Source organism: Mixophyes fleayi, chromosome 1 (assembly GCF_038048845.1).
Source record: "Mixophyes fleayi isolate aMixFle1 chromosome 1, aMixFle1.hap1, whole genome shotgun sequence".
Taxonomy (NCBI): domain Eukaryota; kingdom Metazoa; phylum Chordata; class Amphibia; order Anura; family Limnodynastidae; genus Mixophyes; species Mixophyes fleayi.
The window spans coordinates 194,936,567-194,962,578 of NC_134402.1; the positions used below are offsets into that span (position 1 = coordinate 194,936,567).

The window sequence follows — 26,012 nt, forward strand, 5'->3', positions numbered from 1 at the left end:
ATTAGGGACAGGGATGTCCCCTGGGTGTCACTATACTTTGCTCACAAATATTCCCAAAGTCTTGACCTGTTGGTAATTCTTCACAGATATATCCCAGAGAAATAATTCCCCCTTCAATAAACCGGTCATAATCTCCTGCACATTTAAATACCAAACATGATGGAATTATGACAATGTGACATACATTTTCCAAAGATATGTGATTTTAGCTGTTCACGGATTTCACCCGTACCTGTCATTCACAACCCTGGTGTGATTTCTGCTCTTCAGTATGGAGTCAATCCCAGATTTCCCAAAATATGAACTATGACAACATTTTCCTTTTGAAGGTCATATTTCTATATACCTGTATAGGCTTTCACATGCTGCCTACCAGGATCTCCAGCTGTGATCGGCCCCACAAAGTCTATTCAAGTGTCTAAAACTAACAGTAAGAGATCTTTGAAGCTGCTAAAGGTGGCATGCTTATCTTCTCACACTAGGATGTGCAAAGCCATCAAACACATTTACATCAGACACTCTGTCTTTAAATTTTACACTTTAAACTTATCAATGGATTCATTTGATATAACCTATTTACACTGCAGTTATGAATTATCTCTTATAAATAACTGCAAGCTCTCTATGTTTATGACAGTGATTGTCACGAATCTGCAGAATATTTAGTGGATCCCTGTTCTCTGTAAATGAGTGGTATTCATTCAGGAGCGCGGAGTCTAACGGGTAGGGGGTTTTCACCAGTGACCCCCGCAAGGAGGTATGGGCTTTGCTGCCCCTATCCCGCAGGTCGCGGCCTCCCAAATGAGAGACAGAGAAGTGGTGAAGCTTGAAACACAGGTTTTGATAACTCAAGGTAGTGTTAGGGTAATCACTGGTATAGCAACAGTTCAAACAATCAATGAGAATGGTTTAAAAATAACTGGTTTATATTTGGTAATTTAAGGTAACAACAGGAGAATCGCTGATACAGCAACAGTTCAAATAGTCAATGAAGATGATAGAACCAGCTGGCTGCAATTAGTAACTCAGAGTAACGGCAGGAGAATCATGACATAGCAGCAGCTCAAATAGTCAATAAAGATGATAAATGAAACTAGCTGGCTTGCAGTTGGTAACGCAGGATAATAGCAGAGAAATCACTGATACAGCTGACGTTCAAACAGGGCAAACGTGGAATAATATCCATACATGATAATTGTAACTACAGGTGAGTTACTGGTTACAGCGACAGTCCAATATGCACATAATAAGGAAGGAGAAATTAGCTTATCCGTAAGTGGTGATTCCAATAACAAGTGAGTTACTTGTAGAAGCAGCGATGATGAGTTGAGCTGGCTGATCTGTGATTAGCGATTCTGGCCACAGGTGAGTTTGCTTGTTACAGCGGCAGTCCCAGTGTGGAAGTAGTAGTGGAGTTGAACTGGCTGATCTGTGAATAGCGATTCTGGTAACAAGTGATTTGCTTGTTACAGCGGTAGTCCCAGCGTGGAAGTAGTAGTGGAGTTGAACCGCCTGATCGGTGAATAGCGATTCTGGTAACAGGTGACTTTTCTTGTTCCAGCGGCAGTCCCAGCGTGGAAGCAGTAGCGGAGTAGAGCTGGTTGATCCAAACGAACAAAGCAGGCACAACGGAGGAGATAAACCAACAGGAGCCTAATCCCATAGGAAGAGTATGTAACTCAAAGAACAGGCAATGGACCGAGGGACCATGGGAGGTGGGACCATGGGAGATTTAAATAGCGCTCCACAATCTTATGCACCAATGGGAACTGGTAGGAGGTAACAAATAGGGGCAACAAGCAGCACATGCGCAGAACCAACTACATAGGAGCCTTGATACAAATGGATTAGCAATAGGGATGTTGAAATCACCCATGATGATGGTGGGGATGTCAGAAGATAAGAAGTAAGGGAGCCATGTAGAGAAGTGTTCAAGAAATTGTTGGTGTGGTCCAGAAGGACGATAGATGACAGCAACACGCATAGAGAATGAGTTAAAAATCCTAACAGTATGTACTTCAAAAGATGTGAACGTGAGTAATTTGACATTTGGTAGAACTGTGAATGTGCACTGTGGGGAGAGAAGTAATCCAACTCCACCTCCTTGTCTGCCTCCAGGTATGGGGGTGTGGGTGAAGTGGAGACCACCATGTGAAAGGGCTGCAGGTGAGGCAGTGTCTGATTGCGTGAGCCATGTTTCTGTATTGCTAGAAGGTTGAGGTTGTTTGAAAGGAAGAGATCATGTACGGAGGTAAGTTTGTTACAAACAGACAGAGCATGCATTCTAATATCTATCTACATATATATATATATATATATATATATATATATATATATATATATATATATATATATATATATATATGCCTGGACGGTACTAAATATGCCCATGGATGGAGCTAGATTGCCCCATGAGCAGGATAGGACACAGCCGCTTCAGCTGCATGCAGCATATGGTTGATACTTGCACAACCTCCATGAAAAGTATGCTTTGCAGCGGAGAATCCTCCCAGAAACATTTGCAATTTTAATAACTGCTATATTAGATACTTACAAATTACAGTTTGTTCCTACAGTTAAATCCATTTCTTAAATGTAGTACCTTGCCATTTTCAGGAGAATGAGTTACGAAGCTTTTAGCACTCAGCACCACAGAGAAGGTATGTAACATATATGAACCTGATTAAAGTCCATATGCGCCCATGTACAATGTGGAAGGCTTCCTAAACTACATTGTACATGGCCGCATACTCACATTACCCCCTTAACAACAGTAATATTACCGTCGCCATTGTGAATGACATCATGAAGTGCAGCCGGATTCTTACTTTATCGTGATTAGTTGTAGTCGCTTTGAACAGTAGTCGCCATCGCTGATCGTCGGGAAGGAGCCCTTCCGAGTCATCATGTCGGGGTAAGTGTTGTGGGGGTACTCAGCATCGATATCCCGTGCCCCACCCTCTGCTCAGCATATTCGATAACAGGCTGTCCCAGTGATGATTGTATGGTTCTTTTTCCGCTTGCTATACTTCTGGATTTTGACACAGTGTCTTTACTGCGCATGTGCGCTCACATATAGAGACGGTTTAGCAGGAGGGAGGGAAGGAGCACCCAGCCTATCGTGGAGGGATCAGAGGATCCCTTTTCGAAATGCTTTAGATATACAGTCAAGTCCATAAATATTGGGACATCGACACAATTCTCATATTTTGGGCTCTATACACCACCACAACGAATTTGAAATGAAACTAACAAGATGTGCTTTAACTGCAGACTTTCAGCTTAAATTTGAGGGTATTTACATCCAAATCAGGTGAACGGTGTAGGAATTACAACGGTTTCTATATGTGCCTCCCACTTTTTAAGGGATGCAGTGACTCCAGACACAGACCCCTGCTGCCTGCAGGACTCGCCGGAGAGTGGTCGGGCTCTGCAACCTTCACAAATTTTCAAGCATCGCCCACCAGTTGGCAGGGTGCGGCACCCGTGTACTACATCTACCCTATTCCAATCTTCCCTCCAATTCTCCTCACTGTGCTGGGGTTCCAGATTACTTCTGTCACTGCTGTGTGGACCTGCATTCTCCTGTCCGTCGGCGCTTGCTCCTGACTGCGTGCCCTCGGGCCTGAAGTTCTGTCTGCGCTGTACTTTCTGGCTGTGTAATTATTACACAACAACATCACCCATAAAGAGCTTATTGTTTGTTTCCCTATGTTCTGACTGTTGAGAGCTCCTCTAATATACATCTCCTTCAGTTTTACTGGGGACATTTACATACTGCAGCACTGTTACCTGTTGTTCTCATATTGCACCACTAGAGGGAGCTCCAATACTAACTTGCTCATCCAGCTTTCCATACTGTTCTGGGAGACCTGTATGCATCCTGCCAACGGGGGTACAGTTACTCCCTCTGCCACAGTTGTACTGTTTCCCCTTGGCAAGCCTCTTGCCATTCCTACGACGCTCACCTGACACAGCTCTGTGGGCTCGGTCATGCGTTTTGTTCAACTCTGGATGATCGCTTAACTATGCTGTAATACACTACTTTATCCTGTACATGGACCATTCATTATTGGAACATCCTATGTTACCCAAACCTGCCGCGTTAACTCTTCGTCTCTCTGTATGTAAAATGCCTAAGAATAAGAAGGCTGGATCTCAGTCACTTGTAAAATACCTCAACCCGAGTCGCTCCACTTCTACCAATCAGCCAGCCCCATCATCTGTGCCTGGTAGTGACTCTGAAATGGACTTCACGGTGGATGACCCATCTGCTTATTCCACTAAAGCGCACATTGTTGCTCTTCTCTCTGAAATGAGAAACATAAAACAGATTATTAAAGATGAGGTGTCCAAAGCCATGTCCAACCTCTCCTCAGAGGTCACCGATATTGGCAACCGAGTTGATACTTTGGAGCAGTCTCAAGAAGCTATTATCCAATTCCAAAAATATTCGGAACAAGAATTTGCTTCTATACGCAACAGTCTCCAGTTTCTCGCTGATAAATAGGAGTACGCTGAAAACAGAGGTAGACGCAATAACTTCAGAATCCGTAATATCTCAGAGACTGTAGAGGAATCACAACTTGAGTACTGTCTTCTCCATTTTTTCCGTATGCAGGCCCCCTCCATCTCAAATGACATGTTCCTATTGGACAGAGCTCACCTGGCGTTCCACCCCCGTTTGCAGGATGCTGATCCCCCAAGAGATGTCATTCTCCACCTACAATATTTTAAGGCAAAAGAGCAAATTCTTTGCGAGGCTTGGAGGCGCCCAGAGATATCTATGGACGGGGTTAAAATTCTCCTATTCCAAGACTTGGCTCCCTGTACCTTGATCAAGCAGAGAGAGCTGAAAGAAGTGACATAAGCTCTCAGAGATCATAACATTAAATACAGGGTGGGATTTCCCTTTGCCCTCCAGGTCTAAAATGAGGGTAGAATACTGTCTGCCAAGTCCCTGGAAGAGGCTCACTCTCTGCTTCAGAAGCTGAATGTCTCAATCCCTGCCTCACTACCACCAGAGCGACCTTCTGGACTTTGTGCCAACCCCTCAATCACAAAGAGCTCCAAGACAAGTGTGGCATTCCGCCTCCTCCAGGGCGGCCACCTCCAGCGTTACGTGAGGGGGCGTTAACTATGCTGCTTGAGCCTAGCTTCTCTTTCTTCAGGTCTCCTGTTACCGCCGGAATAAGTGCCTTCACGTTTACACAAACCCTGGACTCTTTTGCTTCAGATCTACTTGGGCCATAGTTACTCCCATCAGGCCTCTTGTTACTATCAATATGTGAGCTTTCAATTTTACATGACTCCTGGACTTTTATGCTTGAAATGTTCTAGTTTGTATGTCTCTATACCTTTTATCTAGCCCCTGTAGGTTTCTTGATCATTTCGGATCTCAACAGCTCATCTGCACGATGATCAGTTTTAAAAGTTATAGTGTGTATGTGGAGTTTTTTTTCTCCAGGTTTATGGATCGACTCTGATCTCAACTCTTCATCCTCGCGGCAACCAGAAGTCGCATTTTTCCTCTTTGGGCCCCGAGCTCTCCAGGACTTATTCTACATAAAGTCACTGTATACTCAGCTATAGATAAGTCTACTATTCTTTTCTGTTTTTAAGTTTGTACTATATACCATGCCTTCTCCAGTTTGGTTTTGTTGTTGTATGCTGTTATACACTACCTTGTTGTTCCAATATCACAATTTTTGTCAATGTCCTATATTGGTCCTTCCATGCATCACGGACCTTTGCACTTCACATCCTACGCAACCCTATCTGGCGGATGCCATTGCCACACCACCCCCCTCTGGTCTTTAGGACCAGCTTCGGACACGTTCGACTTGTACGCTGTATCTTTCCCTGGGTCCGACTCCTCAGGCTACTCATTTATGTGACCCTAGCCCCTTTTCCCAGCTCCATTTTACTTCTCCTCTTTTCAGTCCCACCCCTACACCTGAGACCATCAGTCTTGGCTTCCGATGTCCCGTCCCCTTTCATTCTCCTCTTCCTGCTGTAGTGGCTTCATCCACTCCCCATGGCTATTACAATTGTAACGCTGAATATGAAGGGGCTCAATTGCCCTCAGAATAGGTACACTTTGTTTCATAGTCTCAGAGGGATGAGGAGCAACATAGTGTTTTTACAGGAGACTCACTTTTCTGGTTCCCACCACCCTGAACTTAAATCTAAACACTACCCCTGCTCCTATCATGCATGTAATCCGTAAGAAGAAGGTGGTTGCCATTCTTATAGCTAGGCACCTCACATTCACAATCTCTAATGAAATTGGGGACCCAGAGGGGCATTATCTCCTACTGACAAGTGACTTGAACAACATTCCCTGCACATTCCTCAACATTTATGCTCCCAACACGAACCAAGTTTAATTCTTCCATTAGTGGCCTCTTATCTCTGCACCGGGTGGGCAGACTGGTTTTGGTGGGTGACTTTAATACTACAATAGACAACCACCTGGACAGATCGAACCCTCCTCCCCAATCAACCGGACAGGTTACTGATAATAACTAAGGCACTAAAATCTCTCCTCTCCCAACACCTCTTGTTTGATACATGACGAGTTAAGGAGCCAACCACAAAAAAAACTTTACTTTCTTTCCACCTGTCCACGGCGTGCACACACGGATGGACATGGTCTGTGCATTGACCTAGCTCAACAGATCCTTGATGTTGACATTCTCCCTACACATGGTCGGACCGTGGCCCGGCTAGAGTCGACATTGTGGGCCCCCAGATTGAGAGAAAACAATTTAACTGGCATTTAATTAAATCTCACTCGGGAGGCTTCTTCACACGGGATCTCAATAAGATAACAGAGGAGTTTAGAGGCTTTCACAACAAACTATATAATATTTCACAATATAACGCTGCCTCTCCAACTTCAGCAGAGGCCTCAAAACATTTTCTTTCCCTGTGCCAACTACCTAGAATATCGCCGGACACACTTGAACAATTAGGGGCAAATTTCACAACTCAGGAAATATCTGGAGTCATCAAAAACTTTAAATCAAACAAGGCACCGGGCCCTGATGGCTTTACGGCCATGTATTATAAGACATTTAGTGAGATTCTTTCGCCCTATCTTGTTGACATGTTCAATAATGTGTTAAAGGGTGGGTTCTTTTCAAAAGAGTCCCTTGAGGCCTGTATTATTGTTTTTTCCGAAAGAGGGCAAAGACCCGTCGGACTGTGCCCACTATAGGTCCATATCAATTTTGAATACTGACGTCAAGATCTATGCGAAGGCTCTCGTTGACCACCTTAATACTGTGTTGCCACACTTGGTCCATAAGGAGCAAGTGGGTTTTATTCCAAGCTGTCAGGCGTGGGATAATAGCAGAAGAACAGTTAGCCTCATTCATCGTATTAACTCGACTAAGACCCCGGCAGTAGTACTCTCACTGGATGCAAAAAGTCCTTTGACCGTATTAGCTAGCCCTTTATGCTGAAATCTCCTCAGAAATTTCGGTTTGATGGCACCTCTCACCAAGGTATTCAGGCCTTATATTCTAATCCCTCTGCTAGGGTTTTGGTAAATGATGTGCTTTCCTCCCCAATCCTGATCGCTAATGGCACCCGAAAGAGGTGCCCTCTCTGCCCCGATTTTTCCCCTTGTGATTGAGCCCCTGGCAGGCAAAATTCGCTCCTCCCCGGATATCAAAGGTGTCACTGTGGGTTCCGATGAATATAAACTCAGCCTATTCACAGATGACATCCTCCTTACATTAATCTCCCCCATACTTCACTGCCAAATCTGTTTGCCACACTCTCGGCTTATGGTTCCATTTTAGGATATGAAATAAACCTTTCCAAAACTGAATCCTTAGCTCTCCACATACCTCCCCTCAACCCTGGGCCTCCTCAAAAGCAAATTAGCTTCTCCTGACGTCAGTCTACGTTAAAATACCTAGGCGTCTTTATCCTCTCCCATTATGATTACCTGTATGCAGAAAATGTCCCCGCCATAATCAAAGCAATTAAGGTGGATCTGCTCAGGTTGCAAAAACGTATCATCTCCTGGCTGGACAGAATAGTTGCCCTTAAAATAAATATCCTGCCCCGCTTGCTTTATCTTTTCCAGACCCTCCCAGTGCAGGTGTCTAGGTCCACCCTCATTCAACTACATTGCTGGTTCTCTCAGTTCATGTGGCAGCATAAATCCCCATGTACTAGTTTTTCCACTCTACGTAGGGCCACCGCTAACAGGGGCAGGGGCTTCCCGGACATCCGCTTATTCTACACTACTACTCACCTGAGTCAAATGGTGGCATGGTTTACCAAAAATCAAGGTCCTAGGTGGATTGATTTGGAGTCTTCCTGCTGCCATGTGCCATCCCTGGGCTCAGCATTGGGAATCACAGTGGGCGATAGACCTCGCTCACTGCAATCTCATCCAGTTGCTTTATTCATCTGTCAGATATGGGACTACTGTAAGCTTAATTTTGAAACCACCTCAACCCACTCTCCTATAACCCCTCTCTGGGACAACCCATCATTTCCCCCAGGGCAATGTCATTCTCGATTTAAGGCAATACAGGAGGGATATCAGGATGGTAAGAGATGTTCTGAAAGCAGACCAATGCATCTCATTACCGCTGCTACAAGAGAAATTTGATTTCCCTGCTGTTAGCCCATTTGCTTACCTTTAAGTAAGACACTATATCAACTCTCTTTCTAGATCTGATATAGCGAGACCCCTTACTCTCGTGGAATCCTTATGTATCCAATTACCATTGCAAAGGGGAATAATTTCCACTTTATATAACCTTCTCATTTCCTCCAAACAACCCCATACCCCTATCCATGAACTTCAATGGGAGGCTGACCTGGGTAGACCGCCAGATGAAGACACATGGGAGACAATTAGAGAGAGGGTCTCCAAGACTTCCATCTCAACTCTTGTTAAGGAAAATGCCTACAAAATTTATTACCACTGGTATCTGGTTCCTACCCGGCTGAAGAAAATCTATGGGTCCACTTCCGACATGCTGGAGGGGCTGTGGGAACAGGGGTCCTTCACCCACATCTGGTGGTCCTTCCTGGGAATAGCCTCTTTCTGGGATGATGTGGCAGCTTTGATTAGTGCCGTTACTACCGTTCAAGTTACAAAGTGCCCATGGTCCTTACTTCTTGGCTCCCCCATAGAGGTCCTAGACAAACACGCAGAGAAAATGTCTGTTCAGATCCTCAATGCGGCCGAATGCCTGGTCGCAAAACACTGGAAAAGTCCAAATCCTCCCCCCATGCAACAACTTCTCAATAAAATCTGGCATCTAGCATCCATGGAGAAAATTTTAGCATACCTTAGTAAGGAAACCCATAAATTCGCCCAAATTTCGGGTGATTGGTTCATCAACAATGATCCCTTCAGTTCTTTCATTTCCAATCCACTACCTGACCAAACCCAGAATTTCCCTATTCCTGTGAATAGTTCTGTCTAGTGTGCTGGCCGCATAATGCTCTAATCGGTTTGACCTATGTCCGCCAGGGAGCCCAGACCTGTAGTTATCATTTATTTAGTACATTCTAAAAAAATTATAGCTAGAATCTAAATGATTGCTGTAGGCAACATCTCCACTTTTCAAACCCACGAAACTCACAGCTTGATACATTTACCCCAAGGCTGTTCCTCAATAACTCCTCATATCATGTTAGCTGACAACATTTTAAATTAATCTTTGGTACTTCCAATAATTTTATGTCAAGAAGATACATTTACACATGGCACTAAAATGCACATCATGACATGCCTATTAATTGTTCTGAATTTTAAATACAAGGGTCATTCCACATCAAATCAACACAGGGTTTTAAACTGACCATTTCAGATTGTAATAAAATTTGGTATAATAAATGCTGTCATGGGTGTAAATAAAACCCCCAAATCAGATATGTACATTGGTTTTGAAGTCATGTGCCTTTAAAGCTGCACTTTTTAGTGAAAATTTTGCTTTTAACGTTTTTTTTAAATTGTATTTGTAGCTCACCTGATTAAGGTAGAGTTTGGCGATGTCTTTCAAATGATATATAACACAGCATTATGTTTCAATAAAAATTAAAAATGTAAACTTTTCAATATCAAAATTTTGATTTTCTCAAAAAGCCATATTTTTTAATTTTTGAAAAACATCTTAAAACTTGTTCATACTTTTGTTAATAAATCCCCAAAGTTTTATTTTGGGCTCATGGTGGGATCATCTGCTACAAGCGCTTTCACGTTGGACTACATGTTAAAATAATGAAAATGGGAACTATCTAGGCCTGTTCATTACGTTTAATTTATCTCCTTAAACAATCCCTTTGATGTATATTATGTACAATGACACAGTATGTTAAAATTATCACAAATGTTTTATATTTCGTATATATTTCAGTATTATGTCTTTCACATATTTTAAGAAAGCTTACATCATTTGGTGCTGTTGCTCTGAATGGTGCTACTTGGTGGGTTGGAACTGACTGAAGGCTTCACTTGATTTTAGTATTTCCATTTCAGAAAGGGTGTACATTCGTCCTATTAGAGTTAACAGATTCAGGTTGAGAGGAAGCTTTACTGGCACTTCACTCGCATTAAAATCTGAGGAAAACAAGGGAGAAAAGTCCCCCATCTTGCTGACACCAGCCATGCAAGCTGCAATGGAACTTCTCGCAGAGAAGCGTGAAGAATGTGGAGTGGATATCCAAAAGGTCTACATGTTTGTCAGACCAGCTGCCTTGTCACACTTCAGTGACTCTGATTGCATATGACTGTTTGCCCAAGAGTGTGGAGCTAAACATCCCCAGTGCGGAGGCAAACCTGGGACAGAGAGGACGTCCAGGCTGTGGAGAAACACCTGATGAAGTTTATGAAGACATGCCAGGTGCCCAGAAAGCGCAACTGTGTTGCATGCCTCATGGCTGAACCATCCATACTGAAAGATCCAACCTGGTAGGGGGTGAAATTCTACATAAAGTATCGCATAACAGCTTTAAAGAGGGATCAAACTTGTTGAAATGATTTTAGGTGTCGGTGTAGGATGTCCTCAGACGGCCAAAATACATGAAACTTTGCCCACCATTGTTATTCTTTATTAATTTATGTATGTGGATGTCCTCAAACAGACAAAATACATGACACTTTCCCCATCTTGCAGTCCGTGTCAGTACTTTATGCAAAGTCAAAGTGTAAATCTCATGTGGTAACTCTGGTGACAAACCGCTCCAGAACATAGCCATATGATTATTCTGTCGACAGGGCATTAGGAAAGGGGTGTCCCTATATGCCATGTTCCAGACATGAGTCCTCACGTTGCAATAAAATCAAGTGTGTGTGTGTATATATATGTGGATATATAAAGAGGGGTCTTCCCTGTCACTTTGCTATACCACTAATAAATGGGCACGGGTTGCGACATGACAACCAAGGGTTAACTACAACTGGATTTCACCTTTAAATATGACAACAGTTAACATTTGGAAGACAGAGGGACAAGGTATGCTAAAAACTGAGATTGGGCCTAACATCCCCCTTTTCGTAGTTAATAGTTGTGGGGATATGAGTGATAGTATACAGATTTAAGAGAAGATGTGAGAAGCCTTATTGAACAAGGATGATGGGGAACAGCCACAGGGTTGCAAGTGTTAGAGAAGGGCCGGAGGGAGAGAAACAGGTACAACAGGAAGGAGGGAAGGGTTGGAACAGACACTAAGATAGCAGTAAGTAGGTGGAAGGGGACTTGGCCAGGGAGGAGTATATGAGCATAAAGGAAAGGCAGAGCGAGAGGAGGGGGGGGACGACGACAAAATTACTTGGGATTGAGGCTACATGGTATAACCCCAAGCCACACTCAAATGAAAGCGAGCACAGACAGGAAATGCAAACGACTTTCTTTTGGTTTTTAGGTGGATCAAATAGTTGAGGGCATACAGTCAACTCCCCCTCCTATTACTTGTTATGTCTTATAATCAAATGTTTTCATTTGCAGAAGAAACAGGGTGGCTCATGCAAGCACAATAACAAATTATTGTTATTTTGAGATGGAACGCTGCAGTAATGGAGCATGTATTATATATTGTGAATAACATCATTTTGGTTTGCGAATGGGGCACAGCAAGACGGGAAAGCACTGCAGTCAGTGGCATTTGGGTGGCACAAGTAACAGCCATGGGGACAGCTCCTTCAGATTGTAGCTGAGACACACACCAGCCTTGTCATTTTGTATAAGTCAGAGGGGAGATGGGTGTATATCCAAGGCCTAAGCACTGATGTCAGGTTACGATATAGGCTGGAGCTGGTGGAGCTGGTACTTGCAGTGCTGTTTCTTAGCCACCACGTTGCTGAAAATCTTTTCTCCACACATGGGTTCTTTGGTAATGATATAGTTTGGTCTAGAAAAAGAGAATGGGGAGGGCAGCTTAGAGGATGTCTCTCTGTGGGAAAGGATATGTTGTGAACATAGAGAACTTAGTTATTTATAAGGGTTAACCCATCACATAATTGTGAGGGATAAGTCATAACTGCAGTGTAAATATGGTATATTAATTGAATTCATTGATGAGTTGAACTACTGAAGTATAAAATATGAAGACAGTAAGTCTGTTGTATGTGTATTTGATGGCTCTGTACATTCCAGTTTAAGAAGATAGGAGTGTCACCTGTGACAGCTTCAAAGATCATGGTGCAGAGCATGGTGTTTGGCTCAAAGAGCCCATGTGCTGACTTGGCTATATTTGATATAGACAAAAATAATTCAGTTTTAAAATATGCCACTTAAAATCAATAAAAGTAGTGATAAACCACATATTCCTCAATAGTCTGATGAAGGGCAGCTCATATGTCAAATTAAGAATTCTACCCCACAGAGAAGTTAAGGAAATGAGTGTAAGCTCTACGAATACACTGTATTTAGGCATGTTTGGTATCAAAAGATGGACAAATTCATAGGGGATTTCTTAATAATAACAATGGGTCTGTGTTGAGCTCCACAGAAAAGCTAGGTCACATAATAGAATTGGGTAGTAAATCAGACAACATGCAAATGGTGATTGAAAAAAGTATCATAGACCACAGCCCCCAGGAGGTGGGAAGGTGTAAAGGTGTCTTTAAAAATCTGAGACCAGTTACAACAAATTGTCAAGTCTTTTGGGAAAATCAATCGACATTGATAAGCTGTCCATCTTCCTAGCCAATTTCCCATGATACAGATTATACAACTCATGTAAGTTATACTCTGAATGTAACCCTTTTTATTTGAAACTGTTTTGCTTGTGTATATTATGTCAATTTATTATTTTTTTTTTTATATATCTGAATGCTCTGTATTTTTGTATATTAAATATATAATTTAATATGTGGCGTCCTTGATACTCGAACGAATCCATTAGCCTGTTAAGAAGAACATAGCTCGACCAAGTTAACCCTTTGAATGCTGGTGTGTGATTTAGCGATACATTTGATTAACAAGCTTAGTGTGTGCTTGCATTTACATTTGTTTAACAGTCTGGAGGTGTGAACCCTTTGTTTGCTGGTGGGGGCCTTGTTAGCCTGTGATAGTTAGAAGCCTTATGTGCCAGTGTGGGACAGTATATTGGGGTCCTATTGCCCGTATTCAACGGTGGTGGCAAACCCGAAATGTGTGTGTGGGGGGGGGGTGAGTGTGAGCGCTGTCTGGGGGCGATTCAGTAGATCTATAACCTGTGTGATTGGTAGACTGCGAGCTGTAATCGTGTGCAACCTCATACAGCAAACACCCAAAGTCATGGCAGTTGGGAGCGTGTTCATGACAGGATATATTAATTCAACTGGGATGTTGATAATTAAAGAAATCTGCATTGTAATGCATCGTACCTGAAACTCTGTGATATACTCTCGTTCCTCATACTAACTTCTAAAGTGACTTGAATTTAATTTAAAAACTAGAGATTGCCAGTGTGAGGTTTTTCAGGTTGTGTGCCACATATTTAGGGTCGCTGTCTAGGATTCTTGTCGGAATTGCAATTATAATAGGCCGGCAAGTCACATTATCATGTATATGCCCATTTATTTTCCGTATACGTCATCTTACCACGTGATCACGCTGCCATAGCAACAGTGATTTAATTGCTTCTTTTACACTCACAACATAACATTCTGAGATGATCCTACCAGCATCCGCAACAGCGCCACCGTCTCACCATTTCCTGTGAGACCTGACCACACACTTCTTAAGGTGAAACAGCTATAGAGTTCAGGAGTATAGCGGCTTTTCCTTGATTTATGATATTAAGCTCTGATCGTATTTCTGTCCTTGCGCGCATCCGCCCCTCCCCTTATGACGTCGCAACCACACATTATGCCGTGCGCGCGCTGTTGCAGAGAGGGTCACGCGACTTTCGTCTACGCAGCGCTTCCCCGGTCAGCCGTCAGCCAATCTGTTTAGGGATGTACAAGCGCGCGACCCGAGGCGGTAGTGAGGAGGAGTCCCAGGATTGGCTGTCGCAAGTACAGAATGTGGGCGTGGCCAACCGCTGAATACTTAAAGGTGTTATTCGAGACAGCGGTGCGCCATTTTGAGAAATTCCGTCGGAAGAGGCAGAAGGCCGGGAATTTTCTGGTTCTTAGACCAGAGAGGCCGGATGGTGAAATCCTCTCTCCAGCGGATACTCAATAGCCATTGCTTTGCCAGAGAAAAGGAAGGAAATAAAAGAAGCTGCGCCATGCCTCTTCTGAGTATTCCCAGTAATAGTGAAAGGTAGGCGGCCTCCCCTAGCGACGAGACGTGTTCGACGTCCGTGTTTACCTAATGCCTGTGACGTTCCCAGAAGCTTCCTGTGGTTCTCTCGGGGGCAGCGGGTTCACGTGGGTGTTGTCTAGTAGAGGCTGAGGCCTAATAAACCTGTCATTGCTTACAAGCCTTGTAGATGACTTCTGTAAATAAAACTGTTTCAAAAGGACACGCAGGACTATTGCAGGGTGAATGGAGGCCATAGGCGTCTCCCAGTTCTAGCTTGTGTATGAGACGCTAAGGTCGAGCCTGAAGTAAATGAGGAAGAGGTGCTGTTGGCTCTGCTCTCCGCCCCCTTACAGCCGCTGGGTGTATTTTGATCAGGCACGAAACCTACACTGTCTGATAAACCCTGCTAGCTAGCCAGGTAGTGCACGGGAGATGTCTACTGATCCCAAGCGTTTATTTGTACTGTGAATAGAACAATATATCTTGCGAGATAAAACTGGATGATGTAACTGATCATTCTGAGTTGTAAATTAAGGTTATATATCGGATGTTGAGTAGTAAGCATCCTCCCTTAGTATGTAAGCTCGTATGAGCAGGGCCCTCTTCCCTCCTGTCTCCTTACCCGTTCTTCTGCTCTTTGTCTATTGCATCTGCCTGCCTGGAGTTTCTGAAAGTATTGGTACTTTTTGTTTATTATTCTGTACTGTTATACCCTGTATAGTCTACTGTTTGTACTATGTGCGGCGCTGCGGAAACCTTCTGGCGCCTAACATAAAAGATAATAATAATAAGCACCCCGGGAAACTATACAGCAATTAACTTACTTTCTCCAGGTGGTGTGCCTAATGACGATGTCTAGTCTCAGTTAAGCTTCAAACCTATAGTCCTAAGGCTCTTCTGAGAGCTTTAGGTCTGTCATTTCAATTATACTATTCACCCGGCGTTAGACAGCATTGGTGGCATAAGTGCTTTTGAAATGGGCAGAGCTGTATTGTATGTACTTGAACTTGTAATGTCCTAAGCTGGGAAATAAAGGAAAAACGGCAATTCTGTTTTTAAAATGGTTCTATGTAACTTGGTGAACAATGGTGGTTAAACTAGTGTAATGAAAATTAACTCTTGTAATGGTATGTTGATGGCACACCTGTGTTGCAAAGGGTTAACCCTTTGCATGGCCCATGTCTGTGCAATCAGTGATTGACTAAAATACAAAATGTCTAGTTTGGAATGCTCAATTGAGGCTACACAGCTTCCTAGTGCTTAGGTTTCCCCTTTCATGTTTAGATGCCAATTTAAATATCTTTCATAAAATGGCTGAAGGTTTGAGGCCTGCAATGATTGTGCACTTTCACAATTTTTCCTTGTGGCCATAAAGTGTAAATGCTGATTTATGATCAATTGCAAAGACAGATTTTGGTGACTGTATAGCGTTTAATGTTTTGATGCTTGCATAAATATACACATTTTCATTTATAAATCACTTGTTTACTGCTAGAAAATAAATGCTAGTTATTGATAATTTAAGCCTATAACGAATAAAAGTTCACTGCATAATTCACCCTGAGCTGTCTACAAAATGGAGATTTTATGCCTTGTGAATGCATAAGGCAGTCGGCAAATGGCTGCTCTCTTCAGGACTCCCAAATCCCCTTTGGGCATCTGCTTGCTGAGATGACGTGAGATGGTGCATGGGGAGGAGCCAGAACCACCTTGTACAGGAGGTGAACCTGCTTCTGAATGAAAACATAATTGTTAAATTGGGTCATGTATGTTTGTCTGGCGTACATAGGCTGTAGTTCCAGTTTCTACACTAGGTACATTAATGCATATGTAATAAGTGGATTTTTATTTTCACTGAGGCTTTGAAAAGTATAGTTGCTAATTGTTAGGAGTTCCTCTTCTATTTTGATGTATTATCTGACATTAAGCATCCAGAATAAGAACATGCTCAGGTTAGCTTACAATGGCAACATTGCCTGCCATGTATAACTCTATTTAACATGCTTTGTATGCTATAAAGAATAGTCAACCTCTGGTCCCTCCACATTGGAGATCATGTACAGTATATTCAGATATTGACTGCAAAGATGTACAAATTCCTAGCCAACTTGACTAAAAGGAGTACTCCTATTTCATAGATGACTTGTTCAGTTTGAACACTCAATAGTACATTTTACCTCAAAGCGATATGGCAGCTAATGCACTTTAAAACTGTTTTTTTTTGTGGAAGTTAACGAGAATCTGCGTCTACTCTTTTGGGGTTTAACACTAAACATGAATGCAAATTTTACAAATTACTGACAAGCTGTTTTTCAAAGCCCCACTAAGCTGTTCTGTATGTGCTTACTGCTAAACCTGGCACTGTATCTGTTGTATAAACCTATGAAGGCAACCATTATTGTGACTAAATACATTAGATGGACCATTTCCCAGGTATATTCCATGTGTTATCCTGTCTTCTAGCCAGGTTCAGAATTTAGAACATGCAGAGTCTTCCATTGTACAGCTGTGTACTAAACCTACGTTACACACTTTTTGGTAATCTTACTAAAATGTCTAATGGACTCGACTGTTGCTGTCATCAGCAAGATGCTTGTGTACTGCTCAGTTATCTTGGTACCTGTAATTTAAGAAAACAAGTAGAAACTAAAATTAAGACTGCTCAGAGAATGGATTGGGATTGTTGTCTGATTGAGAAGCAGTGTTGCTGCAGGACAGCAAAGAATGGACTCAATTTTAACTTTTTTTTTTCTTCCAAGTTCCAGGGTTCCTTTCAATTGCTGTAGTAACCTGGGTCCCGGGCCTCGGTGGTGTTCCTGATGTCCCTCACCCACCCCTGAAGATCCCAGGTGGGCGAGGGAATAGTCAGAGGGATCACAATCTTTCAGCTAACTTATTTTATTCTGTAAGTATTAAGGGTGACATACTACAAGTCTTTGCTGTTGGGAATGTATATTACAATCAAAAAAGACAACTCAAGCCTGTTTGTATTAAAGTGAATGTGAACTGACTTGCTGCCTTATCACTGATTTATAAGGTAGCATAAACAAATGATGTACAAGGTAGATAAAAATAGACATGAGAACAGTAGCGAGGGCCCTGTTCATGAGAGCTTACAACCTTATACTCTTCAAGCTCTGTCATTTGGCACACAATTGTCACATGATCTATATTTACCTGTTTGACAGTGTAATGCTGACATGGATATCTATATATTGGTACAGTACCTCATATCTATTTAAATTCAGCATTCCAAAAAAAGTAGTTTGCTGGTGACCAGTCAGTCTATGCCTGTAAAGTAAACTGTACTAACAGGAATGCTTGTGATCCATCCACGAAGTGCTGAATTGTCCATTGACGTGTGACTTTATGACTTTCATTATAGGATTGGTCTCTGATACGTGTTGACCATTAACTAGACTCAAATGGGTGCACTGATGTGATTTGGGCATTGATTGGAAAACAGTCATAAATACTTTTGGGTGTGAAGCACTGTAGCTGCTGATTGAAATGAAGAACTTAAACTTTGGAATTTGACATAAATGAAACCAATAAAATATTGGTCACATTTTTACAGGTATTCTTATATAAACTGGTTCAGGCAGTTTTGTATTCCTGTTCTAAAGTGACTGACTATAAGTAAATGTATACATCTAATGATGTCAGACTATATCATGGCTTAAGAACAAGAAATTGCAAGTATGGAGACAAAGTACAGTTTACTAGACTTGGCTAGCACATTGCTACTTCTCTAAAACCAATCCCAAGAGCATTATAGTTGCTGCTATTCTACATTTTGGCATTTCAATGTCTTCTCTTATCTAGGATAATAGGCTGAACATAACAGAGGAGCTTACATCCAATAACAGGACAAGAATTCTTAATGTCGAATCCAGGCTATCAGATGGCAAGCAAGTAGACTGGAGAGCCGTCTTAAACAACAATAACCTGTATATTGAAATCCCAAGCGGCACACTCCCTGATGGGAGCAAAGATAGGTAAGTGTCTATTTCAGAAACATGACTCTACTTTGCATTATAAACAGCAGGTATAAAATATTTTCTGAGCAGTTGAATAGAAGTTGCGTAAATTATTTGTACATAAAGCCATGATTGTGTCCATAGTGCAATGCAGAAGTTGACTGCTGGGTTTGGACATGCTGTAAGTGATCTATTGATACCAATGGTGATTGGATAGTCAAATTCATTCAGTAACAAGCAGCAGGTAGCATTTTCCCAAATTAAAACTGATTTCAAGCTTGTGAAAATGTCTAGATAAATAACTCTGGGGTTCAACTATTGAATCTACAAAGTGTTGCTCAACTGACAAGTAATGTGTAAGCAAAGCTAATTGTGGTATTTTGTAATTAAACTACTGGTAGATTTTTGAATACCTTTTAAATGCTCATAGCATTGTGCTGTTTTTTTTCTTGCCCACTGGTGTTCTGATGTTTCAAAAATGGATTAATGTGCTTGCAAAGATAAATAAAAACAGACTATGGACTCTATTTTTCTCATTGTGTGCATACAGGTATACAAGAGACCATGTTCTGTAGAGATCAATGTCCTACTTCAGTTTCCCCTATCATTTTACATGGCTTGTACTATGGCGCATAACATTCAACCAGTTGTCATAGTAACTGTTTTGCACAGCCTTGTCAGGGTTCTTGAGCCTTTCCCCATACAATCCCCAATAACCTGCTATTATTGACAAATGTTAATGTATTTAAGTGCAGCTGCAGGAAAGCTATGAAGTCTGACTTTGTAGTCTGAAGCCATGTGTATGTATTGGAGTTGAAACCTGCTCTGTAGAGATTCAAGAGGCAAGTCACACAATAGGACAAAAATAAAATGCTTGTTTGCCCATGGATTGCATTTGTATCAGTTACTCCATTATAGAACTACTCCAGCGCCGCCTTAACAACATTATGGGCCCCTGGGCAAAGCAGTGCACCGGGGCGTCACATTTTTTTATGCACTGGTCAGCCGTCGGCGTCCCTTGAAATAATTAAAAACAAAAAATCCTGAACTTGCCTTTCAATTGGCTTATTCTCCAATGTGATCCTCTTCACTTTTCTTCCGAGTCGCTGCTGCTTGCTGATTAAAGATGTTTTTGCACGGGGGACTCCTCCGTTCTGCGCTCCGCAATGGATGTCGTGCAGACATGATGTCACGCCTGATATGCACTGCGAGCGCTGCACGGAGGAGGAGACCAGGAAGGGAGCCGGATCGCCAGCTGACTGCAAGGTAAGTATTTTATTTTTTTTGCAGGATTTTTTTTTTTTTTTAGCACTGCCTGACTGGCCTGCAGGGCCACTGGGCATCTGCCCATTGTGCCCAATGGAAAAGATGGCCCTGAACTACTCTAGTATTTTGGCATTATCAAAAAAATTTAAGTGATTCAAACTTTGGCATACGCTTTTGTGTCAAACTTGCTATTGTACACAGCAGCCAAACAAAGTAGCATCTTTGCAAACCATATAAACCTATGCTAGTACTGAAAGGAATCCGTTTTGTTGCACTATTTTAATTAGCCTTATATATTTTTCTGCATTAGTTTTGCTGTTCTGTTGGAATTTGCAGAGGAGCAACTTCAAGTCGATCATGTCTTCATCTGTTTCCACAAGAACAGAGATGACAGAGGTAAATTTTGTTCTCTTAAATATGAACTGCTTACTAAATGTATTGATGGTGTTCAATCACTAACTCCCTGTTAAATTATTGCTCTTGCAGAATGACACTTGAAGGTTCTACAAAGCTCAGGGGCAGACTAACTAATTCAGGAGTCTGTAAAGACTAGAAGCAAGCGGCAATCTTTCAGATAGCTAGAAATGTGTATAAAGATCAATTTATTTTGATATGGAGAGTGCTAGTAGTAACTTTGTAGGTGTAACTTTTTCTCTGCAAATTGATTGGTCACATTGAGTAATGAGATGTTAAGACTTAAACAGTGTTAGCCCAAAAATTATACTACTTTCAAGTAACCAACTTTACCTGTGTCCTTGTAGGCTGAGCTTTGCAAACTAATTGGCATACACTTACCATGTAGTGACATTCCTCCATGATCTCAATGTTATTGATACATGCATTTACATTTTCTCAGAATGCTTCATAAATATTAGACTGCTTCATTTTATATCTTTCACTACAACTTCCTGACTTGGTTCTTTTTGCCAGGTGAACAGATGCTATAGAAGCTCATATATCATTTGAGACACCAATGCAATGCACAGGACAGTCTTGGCAAGGTGGTGGACTGAACGGTGATGAGGAAAGTAAAGCATACCTTGTTAAGATGGTCATGTGCACTGTAGAGGTCTCCAGGCAGGACAATGATTTGCGAGTATCCATCTCCCAGCTGTTCACCTGTCTAAATGTTGGGAACCCACTTTTTCTGTTGTCAAGTTTGGGATTTCCATGCTAGCCATGTCAACATGGAAGCCATAAATCATTGGACCAATGTCTGATATTCTGTCTACTGTAGTAATAGGACATCTTTAGCATGCATTTTTATAGTCCTAGTTTAGTGAGCATCTGCTTTAGGATAAATCACTACTGGCCCCCTACAATAATGTAGTGGTTCCCAAACTTAGTTCCAGGCACTTTTAGGGCCTCCATAACTTTTTCTTTCCCCAAGGCACCCTTAAGCCAAAACTAGTAGTGGGGTGTTGGTTTTTGTTTTTAGTAGTTGGATCAAAACACAAGTATTTGAGCACCTTCACCTTTTTATTTGGCCTCCTGTTTTCTTTCCTGTCAAGTTCAGGCTACTCTCTGCCGCAACAGTAGAGAGGATGCTGCTGGGCACGACTGCCTCCTAGAGAGTACAGTTGGCCAGTGGACAAGCAGGGGATAGCAAGCAAGAGACCACCTATTGCAGTGTTGGCTAACCTGACACTCCAGGTGTTGTGAAACTACAAGTCCCAGTATGCTTTGCCAATATGTGGCAGCTTATTGCTGGAAGGGTATGCTGGGAATTGTAGTTTCACAACACCTGGAGTGTCACAGATTAGCAATGGCTGACCTATCGGGTGAACTCTCCCAGACTCCTTGCTTATCACTGGCTCTGACCTGTAAGAGCACTGTGGTGCAGTCCTGCACCCACTGTTTTAACACTATAAAAATGAATATGAATATGCCACCTTATTGAATTAATGTTTGATATAAATGTTTGCTCTCCAGTGTGATGCATGGAAATGGGACAAGTGGCATTCCGTAGATGCAAATTGTATGCAGCACCAATACATGCCAGTACATATGGTAATGCTAAAGAGTGGCTTCTAGTTACTACTACAAATGTTAAAATGCCAGTGAGTGAGGTTCTAGACAGTTTTTGGTTTCTTGATTTTGTTCTTTCTGAAACATATTCGTGCTCAGTTTGTAGAAACTTAATTAACACTCATGTACATACATCCAGAAGCAGTAAAACTGGTGAAAGAGTTAGATGAAACCAGAGATTTCAAGCAGGCAGTACTATTAACTGCTTTTATTTTATTTCAGCTGCACTTCTCCGAACCTTCAGCTTTTTGGGCTTTGAGATTGTGAGACCTGGACATCCCCTAATCCCTAAGAGACCAGATGCTTGCTTCATGGCTTACACATTTGAAAGAGATTCTTCAGATGAAGATTAGAAATCCTGTAATGTTCTGCATCTTTTTAGAGCTTTTTTTGTTTTGCCTTTAGTCATCTGTTAAGATGAGTTGTGAGAAGTCTTATCAACATCTTCTCAGTTTTCTGGTGTGGTTGAATATTTTCCCTGGTTACCAGTCCAGGGTGGAGCAGGTAGTGGGGACAAGATGTTGATTTTATTTTTTCAACCCAGATCATGTCTGAATTTGTTTGCATGTTTTGATGTTGAATAAATGCGCACTCCAGATTACTGCAATGTCATTGGAGGTTTTATGTGTTTTTGTGATATCAAATGTCTTGCTTTAATTCTAAATAAAACCTTTAAATTTGTCTTCTGTTTTGTAAGAAACATTTAATGATTTAAACCCAAACTCTTGAAAGACCATGCATTACAATCTATATGGCAGTATAGTAAAGCCCTAACTTGTGTTCTGGTCAAAATCCTGGGTCTGAAGTGTAACCATTCAAAGTCACACTCCTTGCGGCTTGTTCTCAAGTTAATCTTACTCTAAACAAAGCACCCAACTGCATGAACATTATGCACTTATGAAAATGGATGAATATAAATAAACTTCTCTAGTTCTCTGCAGTGCCTTTAATAAAGGAGGATGTTGCTTCCACAAATCCTCTGTTTCAAATGAGGGTGCCAATGACATGACTGATACTACTGCTAGGTAAGTTAAGGCAGGAGTGGCAAGTGTAGAGGTGCACCCACAGCCCTTGTTTGGGCATTTAAACCTGCTGTTCTATTTCATTGGCCAAATATGGTGGGGTTATGATGTAATTATGTGAAGTTTTCTGTGTAGCCTTACCCTGCAGTTGTCAGGGAAAGACTGGAAGTAGAAGCAGTGTCTGACCACATGACTGACTGAAATTCAGGAGAGGATATGCAATGTATTCATTTCTGCAATGTAACTCAATGGGGGGGGGGGGTTGTGTTGGTGAGCTGGAGAGGAATAGGAATTGCTGTGATGTATGGGGAAATGATCTGAGGTGGGTGAGTGTTGGTAAAGGTTTTGATGGGAAATGACAAGGTTTTTTTGGGACCGTTTCGTGCCACAGGCCTTTATCCTAATCAAGGGCGTAGGCTTGTGCTCATAAAGATGCAGCAAAAAATGTAAACTTGTGGTATACTTAGTCCTTTTAAGCTGAAAGTCCGCAGTAGAAAATGTAGGTATATATCTACAAAATGTGTAGTAGGAATGGAAACTAATTCTGGTTTACCCAAGTATTTCACATGTGGCTGTGCCTGAAGAGTAAATTAACAAGGGCACTGTAGATTTCAATATGCCAACAGATTTGTCTTATGTTCATCTAGTAAAATATGAACAGGAGTATAAAGGTGAAAAGAAACCAAATAAAGTAATACTGTAAGTTGGTAACACAGAAGGCACTAATTTATACAAAAGGGTAGAATGCATTCCTTTTAAAGTATAAAGACTACTGTAGTCATTATACACATGCCAACCCACCCGTGTCAATCTCAGAAGGTAATATCGGATGTGTGCACACAGGTGAAGAATACTACTAGATCTATATATTTAGCTAGAGGCAAGTCAAAGAAACATCCCCTTAGAGCAGTGGTTCCCAAACTTTTGCAGTTCGCGGCACCCTTAGAGTCTCCAAATTTTTTCAAGGCACCCCTCCAAAATAATTATTGAGCACTCCTGTTTTAGAAGTAGTTGGGTCAAAAATTGTAATAAGTATTTAGGTCAGGACAGAAATACTTATTTAGTTGTATGCAAAAATGCCCCCTCTGCATCCAGACACGCTGCCCCCTCTGCATCCAGACACGCTGCCCGTCACGATCCCTCTAACTCCTCTGCCGCGGGACAGCCATAAAAAAAAGAAAACACAGTAAATTACCAATCCGCTGGGACCCAGCAGCCTCCTCTCTCCGGCAGCTGTCACTGAATATACACGTCAGTGACAGCTGCTGAGGGAGAGAGAAGGCTGCTGGGTCCTGGCGCCCAGCGGATTGGTAAGTTACTGTGGCTTTTTTTTTGGGCTTTTTTTTTTTATATGGCTGGCCTGAGGCACCCCAGTGACAGCGCCGCGGCACACAGTTTGGGAACCGCCGCCTTAAGAGTATATAAGCCAGCACCTCCCCTTCCACATTTGTCTGTCTAGCTAGACATGTCTGTTAGAGATCTGTGGGTTTTTATTCTGTCCTGAGCTAATTTGGTTCTCCTATTCCAGTAATGCACAATTTATGGGAGAAGCTGGACAGCTTTGCAACCTGGGGATTAGTGTGCTGCTGCCAGGTAAATGCATAGTAGTTTGAAAAATTGCACCATAGAGTGATATAGTGCATGCATGTACAGCATCATAACTGGGCACCATTAAATAGCTATGGGAATCCAACTGCTACAAACAGCATTCATGTCAATCAAACACTGGGTTATCACTTCACACAACACAAGCAACCTCATATTGGTCAGTAAAGTGCAGCTTGTGATAAAACATTTATGGCAGAGTCTGAAGAAGCCTGTTTGCAATGCACAATTCTCAAGACCAAGGTAAAGTACAGTTACCTGAACAATTTAAGGGGCTTATTGCATGAATGAAAAAAAATATTTGTAGATAAAGATTTCTATACATTGCAAGGAGTTAAAAGAACCAGGGGCCTGATTCATTAAGGATCTTAACTTGAGAAACTTATTCTTTCAGTCTCCTGGACAAAACCATGTTACAATGCAAGGGGTGCAAATTAGAATTCTGTTTTGCACAAGTTAAATAGTGACTTTTTTCATGTAGCACAAATACTTGATAGCTTATTTGTACACTGAAATTTAAAGTTGATATTTGTGTGCTACATGAAAAACACAGTATTTAATTTATGTGCAAAACAGAATTCTAATTTGCACCCATTGCATTGTAACATGGTTTTGTCCAGGAGACTGAAATAAAAAGTTTCTCAAGTTAAGATCCTTAATGAATCAGGCCCCAGATCTCGAAGAAGCTGGATATGGAAGATATACACACAGTGGGATTCTCCAGGGATATTGCAATATTCTAGTTATGAATAAGGAGAAATTAAAGACACTTAGGTTTGTTATGGATAAGGTGGAAAATTTGCTCAAAAATGTTTATGGGAATGAGAAACTGCAATTTCTACTATAACTCATCTCTTTGAATAGCAAGTTAGAAATGTTTTTGTCCACTCCTAGTTAGTTTACTAATATATTGTTACTACCTTTTAGTCATTGATTGTCTACGCAGCAGACTGATGTTGTAAACTAAAGATTTGTACTGTAAAATCACAGCTATTTCAAAGAACATTGCCAGAGGCAAATGTAACATTTCTATAGAAGGCTTTCCAATTTTTTTGATTTACAAAGTAAAAAAAAAACAAACATTCCCACAATAAACCTGCAACAGGCACGATTTTTGTCAAATTACAGCAATGGTTGCTTTATTTTTATAATGGTTACAACCAATCAAAAAATATTGATAATGGCAAAATTGGTTGTAAAATTTTGAGTTTGAAAATAAATAAAACTGAACATGATTTATCATTTCTGTGTAATTTTACATTGACCTATAATTTCACTTGCACATACTTGAAATTGCCAGTACAGGCCAAAACAGATTCCTGGAGGATATTATACAGGCAAGAGTAAGGCTGCAACAAGGGAGTTTCTCACCTCTGTGTCAGCTGATACCTACTACAGTA

The 26,012-nt window shown here is 41.6% G+C and overlaps 2 protein-coding genes across 4 annotated transcripts in view; one reads left to right on the top strand and one right to left on the bottom strand.

The window, feature by feature from the left end:
* JSRP1 (junctional sarcoplasmic reticulum protein 1) overlaps positions 1–14,304 on the bottom strand; it is a 171,178-nt gene extending 156,874 nt beyond the window's left edge. The window contains exon 1 of one of the 3 annotated variants that reach the window (XM_075204719.1): positions 14,173–14,304. The gene's annotated coding sequence lies outside the window, so the exon portion shown is untranslated. Of the gene's footprint in view, positions 1–4,177; positions 4,291–14,143 lie in introns of those variants that run through there. The other 2 variants (XM_075204717.1, XM_075204718.1) reach the window with 2 other exon arrangements.
* A 228-nt stretch (positions 14,305–14,532) lies between these two features.
* Positions 14,533–22,666, top strand: OAZ1 (ornithine decarboxylase antizyme 1). The gene is given in 6 exon segments (XM_075204720.1): positions 14,533–14,729; positions 17,471–17,528; positions 17,530–17,616; positions 18,537–18,709; positions 20,268–20,353; positions 22,208–22,666. Coding segments are annotated over 6 exon segments (651 nt in total). The 5' UTR covers positions 14,533–14,613; the 3' UTR covers positions 22,339–22,666.
* Positions 22,667–26,012: the final 3,346 nt, after the last annotated feature.